The sequence below is a fragment of the Lampetra planeri genome, chromosome 23 (genome assembly GCF_965212315.1).
Source record: "Lampetra planeri chromosome 23, kcLamPlan1.2.h2, whole genome shotgun sequence".
Taxonomy (NCBI): domain Eukaryota; kingdom Metazoa; phylum Chordata; class Hyperoartia; order Petromyzontiformes; family Petromyzontidae; genus Lampetra; species Lampetra planeri.
In genome coordinates this window covers 4953105-4967125 of record NC_136129.1, presented here as the reverse complement: position 1 = coordinate 4967125, position 14021 = coordinate 4953105, and the positions used below count along the sequence as shown (strand labels likewise).

The window sequence follows — 14021 nt, the reverse complement described above, 5'->3', positions numbered from 1 at the left end:
TATTGATGACGTGATGTATCACTATGATGTGGTGCTGGCTACACTGCTCTTATTTGGCATCAGTCTTAAGGTGTGCTTGCTTACCACACTATACATCACATATCTGACTCACTGGAGACTGAGGTATAGGACTATAGGTGGATATGTGAACATGTCAGATGTGTGAAGATCTATAGAATGATGGATAAGCCATGCACAAATAGGCCACTGGACAAAAATCAAGCACAAACTGCTTTAATCGTGGGAAATACAGTGTTTGAGAAGTAAATGTACGCGAGGTTAAGAACACATTGCTGAATATGAAAAGGTTGGATTTGTGAACATCCGAAGAAAATGACAGTCACAGCACACACAATTACTGCACTCGTGGGCAGTTAAATGGTCAGGGCATATATGTGATGATCGTATATGCGACATTGTTCTTCATTTACTTCAACAACTTGTCTGGGATAAAGAGAATATCTTTGTCTTGTAGTTTTTTTGTGTGACAGAGTATGTATGTTTGTCCTCTGCAGCGTGGAGGCTCCATCTACAAGCACTGGTTAAAGGAATACCCCTTGCTGTACTCATCATATGATGGTAAACACATAAATGAACCATGTTAAATGTAGTCTCACTGAGACACGGTTAACAGATGCACGTACAACCTTCCTGAACCTTGTAACACGGGGTTCTGGTAAACATACACAATAGGGTCAGAGCATGCGTAACATTTCAGGAAAGCTGTACACAACTCAAGTTGGGTGTGAGCGCATACGACGCTTTATTTAGCCGAGCCACTGAGCTATAAATATAAATTAAATAATGAGCTGTTAACACATTTATTGGAAAAAATGTCGAGCACTGAGTGAGCGATACAGCAGCTGCAGACTCCTAACTCACAAGGTAAACAACAGCTTGAATATTAGGATCCACATGCCGGGGACATTTGTAATTTGATGGAATCGTGTTCTTTTGTGGACACAGCAGACCAGACAGCAGGTCTGCACAAACATCTGGCAGGTGTAAGACACAAAGCCACAGGAGACCATCGTCTGACAGCCAAATAAATAAACTTAAATACTTAACAGGGTTGGAGGAAAACATTTAGTGACTGTACGAGCAGCAGTGACGCTAGTTGCCTCTTGACTAAAATTATCTTGGTTCATTGATCGCTCAAAGCAGTCACGTTTTAAGTCATATGACCGTTTTATTATAGCCACAGCATCTAAATTAAATGTGTGACTTAATCCACATTACGTGTTGTTCCAGGATCTTTGAAGGAAGACGCAACGCAATATCAAACAGCTGTTGATGCATATCGAGGGTGTGTGTTGGATTATCCAACATGAGTTTAAAACGTCATGAATGAGAAAATTACTTTAAAAGTAAGTTTAGGTGTTCCTTCATATTCCAGTGGTGTTGCTGCGCCGATGTATTTAGACGTATGAAAGTGACGTCGCGGTCTTCTCCAAGGACAGATAGCTATCAAGATAAAGATTTACTTTACACAAATCCAAGATGGCCACAAATAAGATGCCTGAAATTTTGCTTAATTTATATCATAAGTGATATAAAAGTTCACAATGGCACAAATCTACCAGTATGTTTCACAGCACTTCATAAGAGCAGAGAAGAGCAAGTTATCTTAAATGTAATCTTTTTTTACTTCTGGAGAATCTTTCAAAACAAGTGGACACAAATAACCTAGCCTATTCTTTTTTCATAAACCTAGCAAGTGTACTTTTAAAATATAAACATGTTTGTCCTTTGGGTTTGTTCCTGTAATAGCTACACCCAAGCCCAGAGCCACCTCGGATACAGTTGCTCACAGCCACCCCCCAAATTGCAGTTTGTTGGGCAGGTAGTAGCGGCTAAGTAGCCCTGGCGAGATCGACTCCAGTGCCTGCATCTCTGCCTTCACGGCACGTGCTTGCAATATTTCCAGCTGAAATACAAGACGCACTCATTTCAAACCTGGCAAATGCGATCGCTGGTATGTGACATTGACTCAGTCGAAGTCTTAACCTGGTGGTAATTCTGTGTTGGACCTCGAGAAAGCACTGACTGGTTTGAATTATGGCTAAATTAACCTATCAGGGGTCAATCTGGTGGTAATTCCAGGCCGAGTTAACTTGGCGGAGGCCTTCATCAAGGACTGATATCCAGCCGAGTCAACCTATGGGAGGTGTTTGCAAATGGTAATTTCAGGCTAAGTTGACTTAGTAGAAGTTATCTTGTGGTTATTACTTCACATTTAATGTATTGAAGGGTCATACGTTGTACTCATGTTCGGCTGAGCCAACTTCGTGGAAAGCCTCGCTGGTCTGAATGTCAGTTTAGGCGAAGTCAACCTGATATCTTGTGAGGAGCACCCAACCCAGACACCAATGACCTGTATATATATATTTTACCTGCTATGTATATTTCCTTTTATAAGGCAGTGTTGATAAATCGTGCATGTGTACCACTGCCAACGCAGTCCAATATTTGTTTGCTTAATGGAAAATTTTAAGGTGTCTTATGCAACTGGTTGAAAGTTTTAGAAAAACCCTAGCCAGTTTGAAAATCCACCAGTGAAGGAATCCTGTGCACACACGCTTGCTCATCACGCAAGCTCGTAGCCATGGCACGAGTTTCAGTTTGTGAGGGACGCTGAGGTCAGCTTCTAACCTCATTCCGCCACTCGGGGTGCAGCTCCATGAAGGGCCTGCCTAACAGCTCCCGCAGCTTCCTCTGGTCTCTGTCAGAGAGTGGCAGCAGCACAGTTGTGGGAATGTTCCACCTGTGGAGCAGGGAATAAAGAGAAATATTCCCCGTCTGGCATTTCACGTGCTGTAGGGGAAAATGCGGTTAGTGAGCACCTATCAAGGGGAGCATGGTGCATAATAAGATGGTGTGGTCTACACCACACCTGTCCACCTTTATCTCCCCAGTGCTGATGTTTACACACTGGACTCGGCACTTAAGGCTGTGTCAACCTAGGTGAGGTCCAGGACTGGTTTAGATATTCGTTACCGATTTCTGGCCATTAGCGTCAATCCAACTCAAATTTCTGTGTTCGTCATGCAGTGTGCCAACTACTACACTTTACCGCTCCCCACTTAACGTATACACACACACAGGTGCTCACCAATACCCAACACTTAGGAGTGCATTTTACCTGAATATGCGTAGTTGCTGAGTGTACTTGGTTATAATGCACGTCTATACTTAAGATACTTGGTATATGTCATGCACAAATTGTGCGCATGAGACATCTAGCTGCAGGGAAATGAGGACATGGCAGTAGGATACAGTCCAGGAAACAGGTTGCGGACCTATCTGTGTGGTGTTTGAGTGAGATTCTCTGAGTATGCGTGGGCTTTCTCCTGGTACCCTGGTTTCTTACCAAACTAAATTAACACATTTTTGCGGAGGGAGCTGGTAGGAACGTTGGGTTGCTCAGTCAATGGCCAGGGGCAACGGCGGCGTGGTGTATTCCGCAAATATGCCTGACTGTGAGGGCGGGCACAAGCGTTAAACGTTGAGTTTTATCAGGGCACCACGGGGTGACCAGCCTCTCCCCACCCAGCCCCACCCCTCCCACCCCCCACCCAGCCCCTCCCCACCCCACCCAGCCCCTCCCTGCACGACGGACGGACGGGCACAATAATCCCCTGTAGGCTGGTGTAACCAGGAGGTTCCTACCAGTATGAAGTTTGGATCCAAACATCCTGAAACAGGACCCTTCTGAAAAGGAGTGTTTAAGACTCGGTGATACTTTCTTGGATAAAAAAAAACATATACAGTAATTGTTTAGTGGCAGGTGACTTGGTGACAGATCTGGCCAGTACATTGGGACAGTTTGAAAAGGGGGTTGATGGTTGATAATCTACCTCCACCCAGTAATAGATACAATCCCAAGACGTGAAATTAAGCCAAGTAGTGGGACCCACCTCTCTATTTCAGAGGGTAGCACACCCAGCCAGCAAATGGTTGGCACAGTTAGGTTGGCAGCATCGAAGGACATGGACTGTAAGGACAACAGGACAAGTATGGGTTAGCCAGAAGCAGCTTTAAGCTGAGTCAATGCCTGAGTGATCATTTGTGCAAGATTGCAGCAGAAATTGCACAACTTCATATTTTCCAATTGCTTTGTCCACATCTGAGTGGCTAAAGTGCATAAAAAGGTTGGTGTTTAAGAGTTGGCATTTACCCTTTTATGGTTAGCTCCACCCCCACCTATATCAGGATTATAATAACCAATTATAGTTTGCAAATGTACAAATTAAATACTTTGCTACACATTTCTGACCAGATTGCTTGAAATTCTAGTCTGTCTCTGCTAAAAGTAACAGATTGTGTAACTGCTCGCACCTTGTTTTTGAAATGTCCACATATAAGCAATTCAGTTACGTGCAACCAAGTAGTGTAACTAATCGCTCAGGTTTGGAACCAGATTTAAGGGGGCACCAGTGTCCGCACCTCCGATTAGCATGATTGGCTACGTACAGTGCGAAAGGCGTTCGTACATACAAAGAGTGAACGCTTAATACAATTTATTTAAATAATTGCACCATGACGTGAACTTAGCACGTGTGAGTTAGTCACTATATTTCATTACAGCGTGTTCCACCCAATCTTAATAAAAGCTGAGTATGTCTTGGTGTGCCTGCAGGTCACACTGAGTGAAGTGTAGCAAAAGATTATAGCATTTTCTTGAAAAAGTGTATTTCGGTTACGCTGAATATGAAACGTACAAGTTTAGTAGTTTTTCTTAACTTCCGAAATGGTGATGTTTGATAAAAAAAAAATGTATATTCTTAGTCTTCATTTTGACCTGTATCTAATGTCTAGTTTTCCCAGCCTTCGAATAAATACTCGGAGGTTGGAAAGTCTAGCGGTCATGTTAATTAAGTTAAATGTGTTTTTTATCCACTTACCAGGGACCCATACTTGTAGATTGTCATAATTTCAAATCCTGAAAAACAAAACTTTGTTAAAATGTTCATACTTAGCTCAGACTGCAGCATAAATGTTATACTGTGTAGAAAGAAAATAAACTTTTACTTGAAAAATCATGTTCTTGTTCATGTTTGTACTTTTACAACCTAGTTATGATACAAGAAATGTACTTTAATGAAGATACTTTTCTAATGCTGATGGGAGTATGCATTGGTCTGGTTCGTCATTCCATCTACAGTCAGTAAAATGAGCAACACTTAGTGTCAAATTCAACTCAACAGCAATTGTTGTGTTAAGGATGAATTGACTCCCACCATAATGTGTCATTTATACGAATAGCCTTGAATTAAACAACACTGCCTAGCACTAATTCTTCAAGAAACTTTACCTATTTTGTTTCAGTTAGAAAGCAGGAACATTCAAACACCTTCAAGTGTGCACTGATGTTTCCAGTTTTTCATCCCCTAACCCCGATTTGTAGAGCGTGGATGATGGGACACCCGTATATACCAACCAGATCAGCTGAACAAGATGTCGCGGGCAATTCAGCACATCCTTTTACCGTGAGGATCTGCGTCCACCAAGGCCAGGGTGGGGATGTGGAAGGTGTCCCATAGCTTTCGTACTAGGAGTCGCGTGTTCACGTCCGGGACGCCTTTTCCCTGGTTTCCGTAGAGAGGACATGGATTACACTGGCTCCAGCAACAGTCATCATGCCATTGACCGGAGCAGGGAAGTGATTTCATTTTACGTAATAAAGGTTTTCAATCTCTATTTTTGAGGGCCGCTTGCCTAACCAGTGTATAAATCCTAAGGTTAATGTTTAGATTTTCCATAATTATTTTCTTTCAGTGAGTGTGCCGTATTTTGTGTGTGTTGGCTTTTATTATTGCTGCCACGATTGTAAGACTTGGTACCGTAACCATGATGCAAGGGTGGAATCGCTTGCAGAAGCCATCATCCAGGAGGTGCTGAAAGGTGGCATCCTTCTCCACAACAAGCACGAATCGTGCCTTTGTCGTCAGGTCTACGAGGCTCAGGAGGCAGGTTCGCACTTACATTACGTGTGCATGTGTACATGCACACGCATTTGTGTGTATGCAAGTGCACACGTGTATGTGTGTGAAGTGCTCTCCAATACCGATGTCTATTTTTTTCATGGATATTTGAGCTGGATGCACCCATAAAGATTAATGAGTCTTAGGCTATTTGTGTGGGAAGGATGTCTTAATCGTCTCTGTAGTGTGTTAAGATATAATTAGAATATATTCCAGAAATGTATCCTTGTGGCCATATGGTGTAATGCCATTGTCAAGAAACTAAGTCGGCACCCCTGAAATATTCTGGATTCTTATGTTCGGATCTTAGTCATAGGAGAAGTGTATGTTAGTTATTATTGTGTGTTAGTACAGTACTGCTAAGTTGCGGGCATGAGAGGACATGTTTGTACTCTTCTAAATCCATGATTTGCATAGTGTGGGGAGTGGATTGACAAAGGTGCTGTACTATTATGTAAAAGGCCAAAGACGTACACAGCATGATGAAACAGACAATCGTGTATTTGTAAGTCCAACAATCTGTGCATTAAAGGATACTGTGCATTCCCTGCACATTATTAGACACCAGCATTCCCTGTAATCGGCACACAGTGACACGTTTCAACACTGGACCACCTTCACAATAAACAAAATCTGTGGTCGACATTGGCACTGCTGGTCTTGAAAATATTTATGTTGCCAATCGGTATCCCCTAAACCCTATTTCTAACTCCAACATTGCCCTTCCCCATGCATGGATTTTATGGTATGCCTAACCACATGCAAATTACCTTCACCTGTGAGCTCAAAACCCCACGATTAATTTCCCATCAGATCTCTCGCAAAGCAGTACAATCTTTGTGTGAGACAACAGCCCATGGTAGTGGATATGACAGTGCTTCCTCTAACATCCAGTTCAAGTAACTTCTGGTGGAAATAATAGGGGCAGTACTTTCTCACACACTCTTCCACCAAGAGTAATGGTTGTCACTTGACAGTCAAACCAATTTTTTTTCAGAGCTGCAATTAAGCCAGTCATTGCAGAGGTGCCCGGGCTAAGACCAGCTTTCTATACCTGAGACCCTGGTTTATTCATAGGCAACCATCTGGATTTGGAAACAGGATCTCAGTAATGCTAGCTCAGAGTTCTGACCTCTGAGCCACCTCGCCAAAATCAACTCTGGTGGCAGCAGTGCTTTTTTAACACAACAGCATCTTCTACTGCAACCTCTATCAGTGAGACAATGAGAAAACAACCTCCAGTCTACTCTGCCTCCCATACATATGTGCGTACATTAGAACTGCAGGTGCAGGAGATCTTTGTTCCGTCCTCCTCGATGTAGCAAAGGTTGCCGGCCACACAGCCCTTGGAGGTGGACTGCTGCAATTGGACATTGGACAATCACAGTGAACCCATTTGGGCCACGTGTACATATGTTTGTATCGGATAAACAGTGGAATGTTTATGGTTACATGACTTTTGATTGGAATATAAAAAAAATGTTTTTTCCAACATTAAGACTAAAATTGCAAGTAATCCAGGATGAGAAAATATATTGGATGAATGATAGGGCTAGGACCTTAATGAGTGATGGAAGTTATCCTTAAAGGTAGAATATATCAGTTTTACCATCTCATTTGTTTTGTTTTTCTGGTGTTTTACTCCATTAGTCGAAATGTAGAATTAACAATTTTTATATATTTTGCATACATTGCAAGTTATCATTTCTAACACGCACAATTCGACGAGTGTAAGAATGTATTTTAATCGAGTAAATGATGCATAGATGCCTGTCATGTATCTTTATTTTTTATTTGATAAAGTATTTCACCTGGATAATCCCTTGAGATGAAACATCTCATTTGCAATGGTGTCCAGGGTGTCAATAGCAACATAAGAGTGCTTTATTTTTTCGGGTTGTATCTTAGCCGATGTTACCCCCCCCCCTCCCGTGCTACTACTGTAGACCCTCTTACCACGTGCAGACAGTCCCGAGGGACCCTCAGCAGACAGGCGATGTTGTCCACAATATTGTTAACTATGGTCTGGCTTCTGAACAACGTGGGGTATTGGTAATAGATGTCTCTAAAATCATAACCAGACAAACATACACACAAAGGTGCTTGCACACATTCTCGTTCATTTACAGTCATCTTTTTCGTCATGCATGGAAATATGCTTCAATGCGCACACATAGAAGCTTGGCTTACCTCTTAGTTGAGTTTTGGTTGGTCTGCACGAGATTGTAAATCATGTGCAGGACTTTCATAGTCATACCTAACACACGCATCGTATGGCATGGCAAAACAGTAGTAAGATACTTACGGTGCCACATCTACCAAGTGTATTGTATCATATGAGAGCGTGAAACGGAAATATGTACTTTGTTACCCTGTATGTACTATGTTACTCTACACTGTTTCAGTTGACTAGTCAACAAGACCCATATAAGCATTCATGTATATTTGGTCACTAAATATTAATTATTGATCCCTTCATGTAATAAGTTACATGTCTTGTATTAGGTCATCTAAGAGCCTGTCACATGTACAGTATATCAAAGACGTCATGCTGGGTCTCTTGGACCCAGGGCTGCATTATATCATTAACTTTTGCAAAGACATTTGTGTATAGTTAAATTACAGGACATGTTTTTGAAATGGTGATACTCAAAGTAAGCCATCTGCTGTAAAGACTTTGAAGACCCTTTAACATCATGCACAAGAGGTCATAGTGTGCGGTCCATAAGTACACATTTTTATTTAAAAAAACAGCAGAATTGTAAATACATTTTACGGTGTGTGTATATAAATATATTATTATATGGCTTCAGTTTATTTTGCTAGAGACAACAAATCTCAATAGGTTATCACCTGGGCTAAAAAAAGAAAACTGAAAAGGGGTGGATTGGATGAGCAATGTGCTTGTGAGTGCACTACTCACAAAAATTCAGCATGGAGCCTTGCATTGTGAACTTCTGCTCCCTTAACACCAGTTCAGGCAGCATTTGCAGCCCCACCTCCTTATTGAATCTGAAGACACATGGCGAGTGAGGTGGTTCCTTCACATAAGCACATTGTTAACATGGGGTAATTTTACCATTTACAGATGGGACCCTTAGCAATTGTGTTGGTGGTTTTCTGTTCAGCATGAGGCAGTGCTCATCTCCAGTTCAGAGCCGAGAGCCGGTGTTGGAAATTACATATTCCTATGGTATGATGAGTATCAATATGACAACCCCTGTTGATTTTCCTCAAAGTGTGGGTTGCCGTGTAAAACAGCTCTAGGTATTTGGCATTCAACTATTCACCCTTCCAGTGATTTGATAGATTTATGAACTGCATGTTTTATTTGATTCTCATTAACCTCGTTTTACAATATAATTTGCAGTGTTGTTTCTTACTAAATGTTACAGCATATAATTTCTCATACGGCATGTATCCTGAGGGTAAGAATTAATTTTAATCGATACATCGAAGCATTACATGCATATTAAGTACTGTATTGGTAGTAGGGTAGCCAGGCTGGAGTTCATTGATCAGTATTAATAACGATCAAACCAGTTAACCTGCCATGTGCTTTACTGCTGACTGAGCCAACTTGCAGGCCATTTTCTATCCCAATATGTTTCTTTTACCCCTTTTCCACTGGCACATTTGAGCCAAGCTAGCCCCAGGTCCTCACGGTATGGTTGAGTTTCTGCTAGCTATTTGCCATGCCGAGCCAGAGCCAAACCATAATACTCTACGCCGGTCTCACAAGATGTCCGAGTCTGGTTTGAGGTGGAATAAATGACTTGATCATTGCATTTGATGTCAATGCACTGTGAAGAGACAAGTCACCACGTCTCCTACGTACATCTGAACTCGTTCATTGCATGCGATGTTCAATGGCACGGCTCGGCTGTTGCAAAGGAAAAACAATGCGGTACTTCCTGTGCATTGGAAAAGGAGGTATTGGCCACTGCGATTGCCAGAAAGCACCCTTTGAGGGCACGTTGACGTGCAGCTCACCGCACGGTGGCCCAGCTGTGCCGGTCGACACATGAGAGCGATGGTGCTTGCTTCCTAGCGATGGAGGCCAGCACCTTGCCTGCCACATCCTCAATAGCCCTCAGCACCTCCTCCCTGCAGACAAAACCTCATGTCAGTGGGCTCAGTCACCACAGCTAGATTGTAAATTGCCATTGAAAAATGTCACAGTCTTATCCTTAATATTCATCGGATTTTATGGTTATAACATTATATTTTTTTGTGCAATTAAACCACATTATTACATTCACACTGTGAATTTTTCCATATCTAACATTTCCATTGACATTTTCTGCATTTAAGAATCAGTTGGGCTGGTCACCTTAAGAAAATTTATAAAATAGGTTAAACTTTTTTTATATGGATAAAATATGGTAAAAATAAAATGGAGTTAAAATATTTACAGTACTTGTGTAATCATAGTATGAAATATATATATTTAAATATACATCGTATAATCATAAATCTTCAGCCATATAAAGGTGCGAAACTATACCAAATGTCATAAATTGGGCATTGGTAAAAAGTGCTTCATTTCAAAAAGAAATTAACCAGGTAAGATCTTGACTTAAGACTTTTGTGACTGCAGGAATTCATATTCATAACCAGGTAAGCTTATAAACTGAAAATATTATTTAGCTGTTTGCATCATTTGAAGAAAACCACAATGAGGGGAAAACACTGAAACTGATTTTTTTTCCAAATGTGAGATTTGCATTTCATGAACGAGAGGGATTTGAAGGGTATTTGATAAAAAAAAGGATACATAGGCTTTTTTGAGAGGTGAAATTTTGGTTTTCTCAAAACACATTCGTCAATAACACTGCCTTAAAAAGAAATGTAGGTAACATGGGCAGTGGCTATTCATCACAGCACAGAGAGGCCAAACGTAAAGTCACTATTCACTCTACCTCGCTGGCCTATTTTCAGGGAAGAATAATTATAATAATTGACTTATTTATCCAGGCCTCTTTTTCATGAGGGTCCTGCAGTCGGTTTTTATTTTAAGATATTTTCAGCCAATTTATGATGAGATGTTTATTATACAAGTGGGAGGAAACCGGAGCACCCAGAGAAAACCTACTCATGTAAGGGGGCAACACTATCCCCATACAGATGGAAACCGATGGTGATTAGTCAACTTATAGTACTGCCTTCTGATGAGCCAAGGTATGTGGCACCTCGACGCCCACAGGATGGGAGTTTAACAACAAACCTCGCTTCCAGTTCTGGATTAGAGGCGTGCATAGCCACCACCACCCGGCTATTGCCTGAAACGTTGCCCAAGCTATATAGCCCTGTGAAAGAGCTATATTGAATGTGACGTCAATGGCATGGCTCAGTGGGCCTTACCTGGTCAAAAAAAAGATAGTTGTTTTAATTTTATACATACTTTTCTTAAGGTCAGTGTTATTGACGGATGTGTTGCGTTTATTGTGGTTATGCACCACACTGCCAACACAATAACAAATTATTTGTCGGATTTTCAGTACTTAGAATATACCTGTCAACCCATACGGTTTACTCGTATTCTTGTACAGGGAATTTGAGTTTTCAGGTCCATGCGGCGTACAGCCGTTGCAATACGGGCTATTTGTTTTGTCTATTTGTTTGTGTTTCTCCCTAGTGATGGGACTTTGTAGGATGAACGTTGATATTTATAAGGGCACGGGTGACTATTAAGGTCTGTAATAAGGTAGGCATTGATAAGGGATTGACAGGTGTGTTACAATCTTGATTTGAAGTTTTCGTGACCGCAGGAATCCATACTCTTTGGTCCTCTCGGTAAAGTCAGGTAGTTAGAAAAATAAATAATAAATCACGTTTCGATCGCAACACAAGCAATCGTCATCAGGTGGAAAGATACAGCAGTAGAACTGCTGAACAAGAAAGGGCTGCTGCAACAAGAGGTTATATATATGTTTGAGGTGGGTTTCATCCAAGGGCAGAGGTCGCAATCGGGTACCCGATACCCGTACGATACCCGGCTACCCGTTCCCGGCCGGGTACGGGTAGCCGTTTGCGACCCTGGTGCGGCCGGATACGGGTAGGCCGTGAGTCACTGGTGAGTAACCGTTTGTCACTCATTTCCCAACGTCTTGTCTCTTCTCACAATTCAAGTTCCTAGAATCAACCCACCCGCGCCTGCAACATGGCTTCATCCCAGAGGTCGCAATCGGGTACCCGATACCCGTACCCTACTCGATACCCGGCTACCCATACCCGGCCGGGTATCGGGTACGGGTAACCCGTACCCGGCTGGGTACGGATACCTGTTTGCAACCCTGGTGCGGCCGGGTACGGGTAAGGAATCAAAACCCGTTTGCGACCTCTGCCCAAGGGTAAGTAGGCGGGGTCAGAGATGGAAAGGAGTCCCATCGCCGCACGCACCCACAACAGCTGCGTCAAAGGGAGAGATTGGCATGTCAATGTAAACGAGTGAGATTGGCATGTCAATGTAAACGAGTATAATGGAAAATGAGCACCGTAGTCGCACACGAGTACAGCAGCTGTGGCAACGGGGCTCATTTTCCATGAAACTCGTTTACATTACCGTACCAATCTCTCCCTTTAACGCCAAATTCTCTAAAAGCATGTTTCAAAATGTTGAGGGGAAAACTGGAGGACCCGGAGAAAAATCAGGCTATATAAAGAGGCATTCGTAAACGTGTGTAATGACCCCCTCTCATCTCTCACAATGTCCTCGTCTTTCCGTTCTTTGGTCGAGTTTCTCACAATCCGCTACAACACCGTGAGAATGTTGAGGTAACACGTTGAGGGGGGGCATCGAGTCGGTAAATGTGAGGAAACCCATTTAAGCTTCCCATTCTCCTATCTTCACCCATTCTAATTTGTTAAACCTGTTTGTTGTTTATTTAAACACTTTGTATGTAAGAGGGGTAGGTAGTGCGATGTGGTCTGGGGGCCTTAAACAGCGACGTGAATCCTGTCGGAGCGACCTCATTCCGCTCACGGACCGTCCGAGGCGTCGTGTCGAGACGAACTTCGCCTGCGGAGTCGAGGACGAGGTGTTGGCGTCGTGGAGGAGCTGCTGCTGCTGCTGCGTGAGACGGAGCTCGTCCAGAGTTGCGAAGAAGCCGTCGCCACGACCCGCGGAGAGCGGCCGGAGGACGCCGGCTCCGTCTTCACGCGGAAGGCGCGGGGGGGTCGCCATTGCTCGTCGTGACGCTACGGGGGGAATGGCCGCCGCTGTGTGGGGGGAGGGTGGGGGCCGGGGGGAGGCTGGGGGTGGGGGGGTGGGGGAGGGTGGGGAGTGGCCTTGGGGGTGGGGGCTGGGGTGGGATGGGGGGGAGGGTGGGGGGAGGCCTTGGGGGTGGGGGCGTGGGGGGGGGGCTGGGGGGGAAGGTGGGGGCTGGGGGGGATGGTGGGGGGAGGCCTTGAGGGTGGGGGGGCTGGGGGGGAGGGTGGGGGCTGGGGGGGAGGGGGGGGGCCTGGGGGGGGGGGGCGTGGGGGCTGGCCTGGGGGGGAAGCTGGGGAGGGTGGGGGGTGAGGGGATGCCTTGGGGGTGGGGGCGTGGGGGGGGGGCTGGGGAGGGTGGGGGCTGGGGGCGTCGGGGGTGGCCTTGGGGGTGGGGGGGCTGGGGGGGAGGGTGGGGGCTGGGGGTGGGGGGGAAGGGGGGGGGCGTGGGGGCTGGCCTGGGGGGGAATCTGGGGAGGGTGGGGGGTGAGGGGATGCCTTGGGGGTGGGGGCGTGGGGGGGGGCTGGGGAGGGTGGGGGCTGGGGGCGTGGGGGGGTGGCCTTGGGGGTGGGGGTCTGTGGGGGGAAAGCTGGGAGGGTGGGGGCTGGGGGGGAGGCCTTGGGGGTGGAGCCGTGGGGGAGGCCTTGAGAAAGCGCGGGAAAACTGAAATCCGGCGTGAGACGTGAGGGGAAAAGATATATTTTGCGATATAATCGATATTTTGTTTTAAATTCCATAGTTCGGGAGAGACGCAATGCATGTGTGAATACGAGACGGTTATTAATACATAACGTCACGAAGGAGTCCTTTAAAAACCGCAGATTGCC

General features: G+C 44.5%; 1 protein-coding gene across 1 annotated transcript; it reads right to left on the bottom strand.

Moving 5' to 3' along the window:
• Positions 1–218: 218 nt before the first annotated feature.
• On the bottom strand, positions 219–13218 carry SPO11 (SPO11 initiator of meiotic double strand breaks). Its single transcript, XM_078604844.1, has 13 exons — positions 12974–13218; positions 9978–10091; positions 8908–8996; positions 8175–8241; positions 7941–8049; positions 7258–7344; positions 6522–6558; positions 5844–5953; positions 5489–5588; positions 4905–4942; positions 3918–3994; positions 2653–2764; positions 219–1927 (listed from the first exon to the last, which is right to left on the bottom strand). Exons 1-13 carry the CDS (start codon positions 13168–13170, stop codon positions 1808–1810), a joined length of 1257 nt encoding a protein of 418 aa, XP_078460970.1. The 5' UTR covers positions 13171–13218; the 3' UTR covers positions 219–1807.
• Between the last annotated feature and the right edge of the window lie 803 nt (positions 13219–14021).